The sequence below is a fragment of the Pomacea canaliculata genome, linkage group LG1, assembly GCF_003073045.1.
Source record: "Pomacea canaliculata isolate SZHN2017 linkage group LG1, ASM307304v1, whole genome shotgun sequence".
NCBI classification, from domain to species: domain Eukaryota; kingdom Metazoa; phylum Mollusca; class Gastropoda; order Architaenioglossa; family Ampullariidae; genus Pomacea; species Pomacea canaliculata.
Window position 1 is genome coordinate 2,527,510 of NC_037590.1, and position 11,816 is coordinate 2,539,325.

At 35.3% G+C, this 11,816-nt stretch overlaps 2 protein-coding genes across 7 annotated transcripts; one reads left to right on the plus strand and one right to left on the minus strand.

Moving 5' to 3' along the window:
* On the plus strand, positions 1-5,252 carry LOC112556726 (ER lumen protein-retaining receptor 2). The gene is made up of 4 exons (XM_025225994.1): positions 1-161; positions 1,430-1,689; positions 2,137-2,389; positions 2,598-5,252. The coding sequence occupies exons 1-4, from the start codon at positions 71-73 to the stop codon at positions 2,630-2,632; spliced, it is 639 nt and encodes a 212-aa protein (XP_025081779.1). The 5' UTR covers positions 1-70; the 3' UTR covers positions 2,633-5,252.
* Positions 5,215-11,790, minus strand: LOC112556661 (DNA polymerase subunit gamma-2, mitochondrial-like). Of its 6 annotated transcripts, none has more exons than XM_025225869.1 (11): positions 11,673-11,790; positions 10,911-11,121; positions 10,108-10,239; positions 9,415-9,458; positions 8,442-8,577; positions 7,998-8,103; positions 7,396-7,581; positions 7,096-7,242; positions 6,428-6,603; positions 6,172-6,268; positions 5,215-5,656 (listed from the first exon to the last, which is right to left on the minus strand). In XM_025225869.1, the coding sequence occupies exons 2-11, from the start codon at positions 11,084-11,086 to the stop codon at positions 5,585-5,587; spliced, it is 1,272 nt and encodes a 423-aa protein (XP_025081654.1). In that variant the 5' UTR covers positions 11,087-11,121; positions 11,673-11,790; the 3' UTR covers positions 5,215-5,584. The 6 variants fall into 6 exon arrangements, with proteins under 6 accessions (XP_025081654.1, XP_025081671.1, XP_025081662.1 ...); XM_025225886.1 differs by having other exon boundaries at positions 10,911-11,080; positions 11,673-11,782; XM_025225877.1 differs by having other exon boundaries at positions 11,556-11,673.
* Positions 11,791-11,816: the final 26 nt, after the last annotated feature.

Below are 11,816 nucleotides of genomic sequence, written 5' to 3' on the forward strand. Positions count from 1 at the left end.
CTTTGCGCGCCACGTCCGCAGACGCCATTGCTGAACGTGGAATCGTAGCAGACGCACACAGAAGTTCAAGATGAATATTTTCAGGCTTATTGGGGACATGTCCCATCTTTTGGCAATAATTTTATTGTTGCTGAAGATGTGGAAAACCAGATCTTGTGCAGGTAAATGACTTTGTTGGGAGAGACCCTTTGTCAAAATTATATTTACAGGACACCAGTTAGTAAAGTAGTTGCCGGTTGTTTGTGTTGTCAGTCAACTTATTGTTGACATCGAAGTGGATTATTGACTAGTAACTGCTGTACTATAGCATTTTAAGTGCTTCAAAGATTTGTTTTTTATGTAGGGATGACGTTAGTTATTTATTGAAAGCTGTGGGAATGGCTGAAAATGCCAGTGCAATTTTTGATGCCGTGTCAATGTTGTCAGTGCACGAACAGAACATTTGGATAGAGGTGAACTAATGCAAGTGATAATGAAGCAGTACTTATGTCACTCCACTCAGCCGAAGAGATGCTTTTGTTGAATCCTTTATAATACCCATATACATGTTTGCATGATCAATAGTAGCGTAGTCTCTAGTCTTGGAGATCAGTACAACATGGTAGTTTGAGTGCATCCTGTTGTCATAGGGTACCTAGGTAGTAAGCATTTACCACAGAAAGTAGCAACAGTATGTGTTTCTGTGTGTTATTTAGATATAGGAAACATTTCTGACTTTCTATGATGGAAATAAAAGTAAATTTATATATTCATTTTTCTAGTCTTTTGATCTAGCTAAAATTACAATTTGGGCTGCTATACGTTTTCCTCATTGGCAGTAGACACTTGTGTGCTGGTTGGGATGGGAGGATTTGCTAACTCAGCATAAAAATACCAAGAACCAAGCAACTTGACATCCTGATAATCTTTTCACTAAATCCCACAAACATGTGTCAAGATTAGGAGCATAAGAGTGGTTCGTGCTAAGCATAATACATAATACTATGTATACTACTAAGCATAATACTAGTTTCTTTCATAAATTTAAAAGGCATTTCTCTAAACTGAAAGATGGTTGGATTTGTGAGACTGACCCGGGTTATTTGGATTTTGGAGAAATTTGTACTGCCACATTTGCAGCTTTGTGATTGGACAAAAAAAAAAATGAAGCTTTTTTTAAGAAGCTTATTTCATCTAGCTTCTAATGGATTTAAATGATTTTACTAATATCATACTTGACTTTAACTGATGAGCTGTGTAAAATTCTTTCTTTTCATATTGATGGGTTGTTTATTCTTGTTTAAAATTAATTTTATAGTAGAAAACAAGTGCTGGTTATTTTTTATGTGAAATGAATGGGTAACATAGTTTCACATTTACTAATTTAGATATGTAAAACTTGTGTCTGTGAATTGTCACTGTAACTTTTCACTACACTTTTGTTGTACAGGCATCTCTGGCAAGTCACAAGTTCTGTTTGCCCTAGTATTCCTGACACGCTACTTGGATCTGTTTACTACATTTATTTCTCCCTACAACACCATCATGAAGATGTTCTTTATTGCTTCTTCGCTCTTCACTGTGTACCTTATGTTTGTGAAATTTAAGGCCACTTATGATGCCAACCATGACACTTTCCGCATAGAGTTTCTGGTGGTGCCTGTTGGAGGTCTTGCATTTCTTGTCAACCATGAGTTTAGTCCATTGGAGGTAGAGATTTTTATTTTACATGTTTTAATAGTTTTGACATGGTGTGTTTTGGGATGAAACATTTTATGGGTGGCAGGGATCTGCATAATCTAAAATGGCTCCACTTGACACATCCGCAGTAGTCCAAATTTCAAACATTAACACTTAAGTAGTAGCTTTCCATTGTAACTTCATTTGAAATTAGTAGTAAGTGATGGATAGACAATGATCCAAAATTTTATGAAATATAAGATACCTCTATGAATGTTGTATTCTTCATTTCTTGCTGAATGTTTAGTGAAATCTGTAACCAGTGCAGCACAGTGAATTGCAGCCAGTAAATGCTTGCTGAAGGGTTGAATGGAAAGAATTGAATTTTTTTTTTAATATTATTCTACCAGTAGTATTGATTGTATTTTTGCCAAAAAGAGGCTATAGAAGAGTGAGTATCATCTTGTCTGCATCCAGATTTTGTGGACATTTTCCATCTACCTGGAATCAGTTGCCATTCTGCCCCAGCTGTTCATGGTCAGCAAAACAGGTGAAGCAGAGACCATCACCTCTCACTACCTGTTTGCCCTTGGCTCCTACCGCGCTTTGTACATTCTCAACTGGGTCTACCGTTACTACTTTGAGGGCTTTTTCGACTTGATAGCTGTGGTGGCAGGATGCGTTCAAACAATTCTCTACTGTGACTTTTTCTACCTCTACATCACAAAGGGTAAGTAGCTGTTGGGGATATTTTACAGAATTCATAGCATCAAGACCAGGTTATCCATGGTATGGTCATCAAGTAAATGCATTAAGATCGCAAGTTGAAATTTTTTTTGCCATGAGGTTTCCAAGAAGTTTGCTGAAACTTCTAACTAGCGAATGTTTTGTCACTTTTGTTAGAGCTTATGCACTTAAAGTTCACTTTTATGTTGCAGTCTTGAAAGGCAAAAAACTGAGCTTACCAGCCTAACGGGTCAGTGAATGGCTAGGCACCAATTTCTGGATGGATGAGGGTTTCAGTCAGAAACTGCTGCAGTGTTTGCATGCTTCCAGACTCTGCAGTTGCAGAACTTTTGTGAGACTTTTGGTGAGAGGAACAGACACTGTGGCACTGGTGTTTGTAAAGTGTGGAATGCTTGTCAACTATACATTTGTATGTAAGGGGTAGGGAACACCTTTGAATGAGTTTTTCTATTAATATTGTCATCAACTTGCTTTTCTTTTGCTGTCTGTTGTAGACCCCCTTCTGACTCCTTTTTTTCCCCCACCCCCTCCAATCATGAGTTGGTGTTTATATTTCCTTTCAGTATTGCAGAATATTATTAAAGACAATTTTTTTACCTGTCACTCACTGCACATAAATGACATTCTCAGTAGCAAGCATGAGTAACATTCAGTAATACTTTGTGGGTCACTTTGTAACAAGCATCCATTCACCTTGCTTTCACCTGTAGTCTTTTGAGTGTCATAGAATCCAAGAAACTTGATAACAGCACTGCTAACCTGTACTCTTATGAAACCTACGTTTTCATTTTTCTTTCACAAGTAGAAATCTGAATCAATCAATGGTATTATTTTGTTTAGGGCCACATTTTATTGCCAAGCTATTTAAATTAACGGGGCCCAATCTGCAGCAGCAAGAGTCATTGACCTGGATACCAAGATTTGTTCAAATTTGTTAACAGGATCTCCAGTGTAAAACAGATTAAAATTTTATGTCAACAAGTAGCAGATTTAGAGTGTTTGTCAAACTTGTCAAAAGATGTCTCCCTATCAGACCACATCGCAGGCTTTTGAAACTCTGGCAGTTTTCTGATCTCACACGATAAATAAACAGCTCCTGTTCCTGGTAATCTCTTCTTTAGCTGCTTCTGTTAATAATAAACAAGATCATGCTAACTAGCAAAAGGCAGTTTGTCAGATTTACAGCACAGTATGCGTCCTACTGAGTACTAGCTATTTGGCATTGCTTTTGCTACAGTGGCCATTTAATTGTTAATCATTTCTCACCATTTGAAAACAAAACAAAAAATAACAAACTAAAGAACTGATTTATGACATTAATATGGAGGTATTTTAATTACTCACCGTGTGAGCATGTGTGTGTTGGACTTGTAAAAGTGGACGAACCTTGAAAACTGTTTCAGGATAGCTAATTTTTAAATGTTTGCATTGCATGCCCTTGCGCTTTTTCATATTATGAATGTTGCTTTCTCTTATGCTTGAGTCTTAAGTTAGTGTAGCATTAGAGTACATTGAAGAATATACATATATGCATGAAAATTGTCTGCCATGTCATCTGTAATAAGATGTGCTTAATTCATTGATAGTTTAAGATACTGTAAAAGTGTTGTTAGCCAGCATGACAGTACAACTAGATTCATTTGTCCAGCAGACAAAACCAAAAAACAAAATCTCTTCAGAAGGATAGTTGTTTTGGAGTTGAAAATTTACCGTTCTCTCCTCGAAGTGAATGTTTTTTGTATTCAGACTTCCTTAAAGTGTTATGTATCTCCAAATGCATTGTACATTTGCTGCCACATTTAAATTAGTGTGTGGTGCATAGTAATACAGGTATGTTTGTAAAGTACCATTACTCTAAATTGGCTGTGCTGACACAGATCATTGAGCATCAAGCTTTATCCAGGTTCAGTATATTTTTGTGTGTGCACTTCTTTTTGTCTTGTATTACTGTAATTTGTAGAGTGTTCTTTACACATCTGTTTATATTTAATGCTACACAGCTGTCATTATATCACTTAAAACCACTAGGGTTTGGGATGGAACAATTAGAACTTGAGAAACATGGGAATTGTGGTTCTTGCAAGCCATAGTGTTTTGGAACAGCTGTTTTACTGGTACATGGATTAAATCAGTTATGAAGAATTAAAGTACCATGTCATTCTTACAGAGAAAATGTTTTGTGCTATAATTTGTTGCGATCTAACAGAGCTAATCTTGTGTTTGATGGCTGCTAACAAGAATATACCACTGAGTCTGGCTGAATTTTAAAGCAATTTTTAACAGCATTAATTTTTGACAACATGCTTGTGTAATGTCTTTCCTCCTCTAAATATAATTTATAAAATATAAACATGAGTACAATCATATCACAAAATCTTGTACTAGTTTTATATTGTTTTCTAGGTGACTGTGATCACCTTGTCTTCAAACTAATCTGAAGATGTAAGACAGAATTTAAATTTTGGCTTATATCTTAAAGTTCATCGAGTTACATTATTGATAGTCATTATATCAGCCTGTTTCTCAACAAAAAAAAAAAAAGGATGTGTGTGAAAGAGAAGCTGTATATACCAGTATGCTAAGGTTCCTGCCTTAAACATTGTAGAGTTATATATTTTTTTTTTTCGGTTAATTTGCATGTTTACCAAAAGCATTTTGAAAATCATTTCCTGCTACAGTTGTCAGATAAATATTTTAGCATTATTTTGTTAGTTTTGCACAAAATGATGGGTTATTCATGCATGATAAAGTTGACAGGTGGAAAAAAAATGTAGATTCATCTTGTGTCTTCATCAGCATGATAAAGGCTTCAGAAAGATAAATAAAGTTTTATTTGTAAGAAGGCATATATATGTGTGTGTGTACACTTCTGTGCATTCTGGCTGCAAATAACATTTGTGCTATAGCATTTTTTTCAATGCTAGGATGGAAAATGTATTCCACATAGTCATAAATTATACTCAGGTCTGTAAATACTTCCCCCATTTTAGTTTTCTTGGACTTCAAGGTTGGTGTGGCATTTTTTCCTTTTTGTTTTCAGATCAAGAAGCATTTTAAGTATCTTGTTGGTACTTGATGTGGCAATGACCATTTATTATGCTATACATTATTATCATGCATATGAACGTTTCCACAATGGTCTCCAAAACAACAACAAAAAAATCAATTGCCCAGTTCTCTACTTCACAAGCTCTGTGGGATGGAGATTAGTCAGAAGTATTGATTGAAGATCTTTAATGTGGTGTTGTTGCTGCAAAACAAAAAATAAAAAGGCTTCAGCGCTCAAAAATATGAGTTAAATGATGCAGATCTCCAACACTTTAATACTCAAGTAACTGTGTGTGTCTATATCCAGGAGAGTTGACCAAAAATCTTAGAGTAACAAGAACAGACTTTACTGTGGTCGTAGTTATAAGCAAAGGTAAGTTGTTGCCCTAGGGCAAAATGGGAAATAAAAGGGCAACCTTTCTGAAATTACAAAGCCAGACCCCATAGATGATGTTTTACCCCTGGACCCATAGTTACAAACAGCAAAAGTTTACTAGGAAAAAGAAATTAAGTATAACTACCACCCCTGGTAAAAAATTGTCTACCTTAAATTGTTTTATGTTAGTATTGATATTCCCCACAAATTTTCTGGAAAACAGCACCAACTTCATGACCTCTTGGCCTGAGAAAACACAGTTTTACATTTTTTTCCATTATTTTTAAAACTGTTAACCCTTCTTGATGATCAGGAACTAAGTAGTGTGTTCAAGCTCTAACCTTGAGACTGGTATCTCTGCTCCGTATGATAATCACACCACTCTCCAGTGTCTGGTCACTCAATACCACTGTGTAAGGAACACCTAGCTCATCATTCCTTTACCAAAAAAAAAAAAAGTAAAAACAACTGTGGTTTTGAGAATATACATGTACAGCTAGATCCTAAACAATTTATTTGCAATATCGTAACCTAAAAGTAAAGGCATTTTTTAAAAAGTTTGCAGTAACTCATAATGATAACAGAAGCCTGCATTACCTCCTGTATTGAGACTCCATGGAATCTGAATTTCTTGGCAGATGCAAGACTGAAAGGTTACCCTCTCTTAGTTCCTTTGCCACATGTTGGGACAAAATGAATACCTCTTTTTTCTTTGATCCGGTCACAGACAAGGCCACGTGGTAAGGGCATAACAGTGGGTGCAACTGAAGGACCTGAGACATGGATAAATTAAAAGATTTAGAAATAAACAGTATATTGTAAACTTTTTTCATAACATCTGTAATAATCATCAATGATCAACATGAACAGTAAGATGTTACCTTGCTTGTCCTGTATCCCCCCCAGTTCTTTCTGCTCTGAATGTTTGTAGTGCACAACAATCAGTATATATATATATTTTTTAAATGTAAATTGTGCATGAATTAAAACAATGTATGTAAAGTTAAAATTAACAGACACTAGAGTTTTGTTCTGCCTACAGTTTTCCCTTATGCAGCCTTGTAAATGAAAATTCAAAATTCCTAAATAATTGAAAGCTGTGTTGATATTTTATATGACAGCAATGACTGAAAATATCTTGCTAATCAATCATTATCTGCAGAGTTTTTGTATGATGCCTGCTAAACCTCAAAATGTGAATCTTATAGCTGTTTCCTAAAAATGTCTTACCAACAATAAATAAAAGAGTAGGCTAGTAAGCTTACCTTCTTGATATCTTGTTTTTTCTCTGAAGAGGTGGCCTTAACCGTTTTCTCCCTGTAGCTGTCTGTCAAAAATGCTGCCATGCAGCTCTCCACACTGGTCTGGCATTCGAGGAGGTGAGCGTGGAAAACTGCCTTGTCGTGTCTGACCTAGTTAAAGTTAAACCATACATCACAAACGATCTACAGAAACAGTTTCAACAAGTCCAAAAAAGCAGTGAAAGTGATCTCATTGATTTGCATTCTTCCACTAATGCACTGCTACTGACAGCATATTCTTGAAAGGTAGCAATAGCACTCTACCTGAGGGGATGGGCCAGATTTTGATTCCAAATCAAGAAGAGGACTGTTGCCATGGTTGTCAATTGTCTCAAGTGGTTCAATTCCCCATGGGAAGCTGTAGCCAATAATGGTTCTACTGATGCTAGTTTTATTGCCATTTGTAACTGATGATGTGGAACTGCATATTTTGGAAGGGTTTGTTGAAAACTGTGAAATATGAATTATATAAATTCAACTGTTTCCAAATCAAAGATGTTAACAATCAACTTTGCAGACTGTTAAGGTTGAAAACTCATTGCAATAATCTTAGAAAGATAACAGAGTAAATCGCTCTTCAGCAGGAAAGTAATTTATTTCTTCCTTTTATACTGGATTTTCATCTAGCAGACAGGGAAATGTTGTACCCCATTAATCCTTTAATGCTGATGTCAGAAAAATTATCAAACTTTGAGAATGGAGGTAATAGTGTTCACTTTTTAAAATATGAATGTAAAATAACGTTTAAATGATCATGCTTTGTTTACTACAAGACACCAACTAATCAAACTGTAACTTATATCTGCAGAATAAAAGCCTTTCAACAGTTACACTCTCATTCCAGTTTCACGACATGATATACTTACTTTTTTCCACCAACTAAGGCGTTTTCTTGTCCAGAATTCTACTGCCTGAGCCACATTTACTGGTGGTAAATAATGCTGGGATAGAAGGTGAGTTTCACATAACCCACTGAAATATCAACAGCATCAAGCATTGTTCATAAAGTAGACTACAGACAGACTGCCTTAAAAGCTGGCAATAAACTTTCTTTCTCCCAGAAAACACGTTTCTCCCTTAACTTTAAATGCCACCATTTCAACATGTCCTCACATCAGGAAAGGAAGGGAAATGAGATTCTGTTATGATTAATTACTGGTTTTTGATTAAAATTTAATTAATGAATTTTTTTATTTACTCACACTAAAATGTACGTATTGCACATTAACACATGCATATATATAAGCATGTGTGCATATGTACAGCCAAATCCAGAAATGTTCAAAAAAAAAAACCAAACTGATTCATACTTGTTTAAAAGCTTAGAGTTATTGTCCGAACTCTTGTCCTCAGTCTTAAGGTTAAAGCATTGGCCTGTACTGGCCAGTGATAGAGGCAACTGTCCGCTGGTCATTTGTAGTGATGATAGGTAGGCTTCAAGACATTCTGAGGAAGAAACAAAATGAACTCAAACATTCTCTCTGTTCTTTTAAAACCAAAAACACACAAAGGGAAAGCTACTCAATTGATTTTTCCAGAAAAATTTTTCATAATCTAATGTTTTTTCTGTGTTGACAATATGGGCCTGGTTTAGTCTTTGGCTAATGATTAACCAGATCATGAATTTGGTGTAAATATGCAATCTGTTCTACTAGTTTTGGTGTCTTCAAGCTGATATATATTTTTACATACTCTTGGCAACCAAGATTCATCATTTTTATGTAGACACTAACTTTGCAAAAGACGCTAACAAAACAATAGGACTTATGTTTGCATCTAGAGAAAAGACAAAAAAGAATTTTGCTATGATGAGATCACTTATATACAACATTAGGAATACACATATAAACAGATTATTTTGGTACAAGCAGAATCTGCCACATGATTTTTACTAAGTGTACATGCTTTTACTGAGTATAAAACAAAACTACATCATTAAAGAAGAGAGGTAAAGGTTGCCTATAGCTTTTAGGTTGTTAGGGAGTGAGGTATTACACTTATCTCGGGGAAAGCTTCTTTGTGAAAATGGTGCCTAGTTTTTATTTCCCCTAACCTCTCGGATCAGGGATGCCCAATCATCTGGCCAGCAAAGGTGCCTCATCAGCCCACTCATTTTAACCAGACACAACATAATTTCATTTTAAAACCACCATGTTCTGGACTGTGAGATTTTATGTCATGCCTAGAGCAGCCCTCGGGTGAAAAAGGGTTGGGCACCACTGAATTACAGCATACAGCTTGATGCAACGCATGTTAAAGAAAGGAGACAACAAATTAACTCACCTTTAGAAAGAGATGCTCTCAGTGCGCAATCCACAGGATTAGAACTGATAAAGAAATCAATTCATTTAAAATGCTTTCAATGCAAATATTACCTTTAAACAGGTTAAATAATGAGAGCAAATATTTTTTTTAAGTATAGAAAGTTTTTTGATGAAAGCAAATCATGCAAAATCGTAATTTAAAAAATAAAAAGCCCGCATTTTGAACAAGAATAAACTATTCACTCATGAAATATAAGTTAGGCAAATGGTATTACATTTATTTTAAATATTTATTAACAAAATATTTAATGCATCAAAATGTTTAGGCATAACAACTTTTACAGATACGCATGCACACATGTGCACACACACACACACAAATCATCTTACTGTAACCTTTAAGTGATCAGAATGCTATTACAAATACAAGATGGTTTTCTTTTTACCTTATGCTTTATAAATTTATTGCTGTAAAACTATTCTACAAATTATAACTGGCTCACAATTTTTAAGAAACATACAGATTCTTTTGTCTTTGGACTATGTAATTCTCATGTTCATATTTTGCTGTAGGATTTTCTGTGACCAAAGTTTAAAATGATATTTAGCATAGCCATATATATATATCTTGAAAATCTCTATTTAACTTCAAATATTAACATATACACTTTTACTTTCTTAAATAGATGTGAAGTTTGATAGGTATGCAAACCTTGAGTCTAATGAGACAAGTCTTACTGAAGACTCAGTGCTTGAACTGGTATTCTGTGGATTAGTTTTAATCATCAGGGGTGAACTTTCCAAACAAAATGTGTTTACCTGGTGGCTAACTACAGCATCCCACCTGCAAAATGCCAAATTAAATTTCACACACCAAGTTGTGATTCTAAAATATACAAAACCTGGATATACTTTCTGGATACATATCAAAATGAAAACTATTATCTTTCATAACCAGCAAGCTTTATAAGACCCACCAGCTGTACTAAATCTTAACGTTTTATTTACAGAATCTTTACAAGGAGACATTATCATTGCCTCTGTCTATATCATCTTTGCAGTGATCAAGGTGCAAAACTTAACACTTTTATTTTACACTAAACAAGCAGCTAAGGATATATCACAGCAAAGCAGATAGCCCTGTAAACTGGTGCTAAATGCACAGAAAGAACAAAATAATAATAAAAAATGCAAAATTTGTAAAGCACATACTCACACTCCTAAGGGGCATGCTCTTAGTGCCTAAGAACAAGAATGAAACATCGACAGCATACAAGGGACAGGAAAACAAATAACACATGAATGAGAAAGAATAAACAACAGTACTCATGATGAATAAAAACAAGTACAGAAAATGTGAAAGGGAACCAAATAACAAGAACTGAGAGTATCATGATAAAGATCAGCAGGGAAAGGTGTGTAAAAAGACTAGCATGGTGGGAAAGGGTGTTAGGAGAATGCCAAAATGAACTTTGAACACAAGACACCTAATCTTTAGATCATTAACTGCCTCACCATTCCTTGATGATATTCTTCCTAAGAAGTGTGCCTTGTGGGCCAAACCGGAATAGCTTCTTCTCCATGCCATTTATTGTCACAAGTGACTCTTGCACAAATCCTCTATCACTCAGCAACTTCAGAAATCTCCTCACCTTAGGATCACCCATCAAAGAACCTACTGAATTCTGCATGAGGGAAATATCAAGAAACTCCCCTTCAAATGTTTCTGCACAAAGTTATAAACAGCACAAAATAAATGCATTAAAAATAATGTTAATACTGTGCATGGTACTTGTATCAAAATGGCCTGCTTGCATTTTATATTTACTATACTCCAGTAGTCATGATTTAATGTTTTCTGAGGCAAAGATGTGATCTTTTAAGACAGACTTTATTCCTAAACAACAGAAGGCACACATAGATCACTTAATAAGGAATGGGGGAGGGGGAGAAAGAGATAGAGCAGGGCTTTGTTGGACATGCTAGTGTTTGGTTTTTTTTTATATAAAAAAAAATCTTTTGATCGCTCATTCTGGAATATGAATGTGCTTCATTCGATCACAGTGACGTCGAAGTGGTTCTGATCGATTATCTTCAAATTTCAAACAATTAAATGCATTGTTTTATGTCAAAGAATATTGATATGTGTGAAGTAATGACAATGTGGTACTGAAGCCTCCTATCCATTGTACAAAACGCCATCTTTAAGCATATTTCAACACTGATGTTGCCCAAATGTTTTCTTCAAATAATGACATGCACGCTAACAACAATCACCTCCACGTGAGCGACGACCCTCCTGTTGACCCGGAAATCCCCAAACCGGTGCTCAATGAAGCCTGATTCCTCCTACACTAAAAAGTTTCGCGAAATGAACAACATTCAACAACCAGAGCAAAAATACTAAAAAGGAGGAGTTTT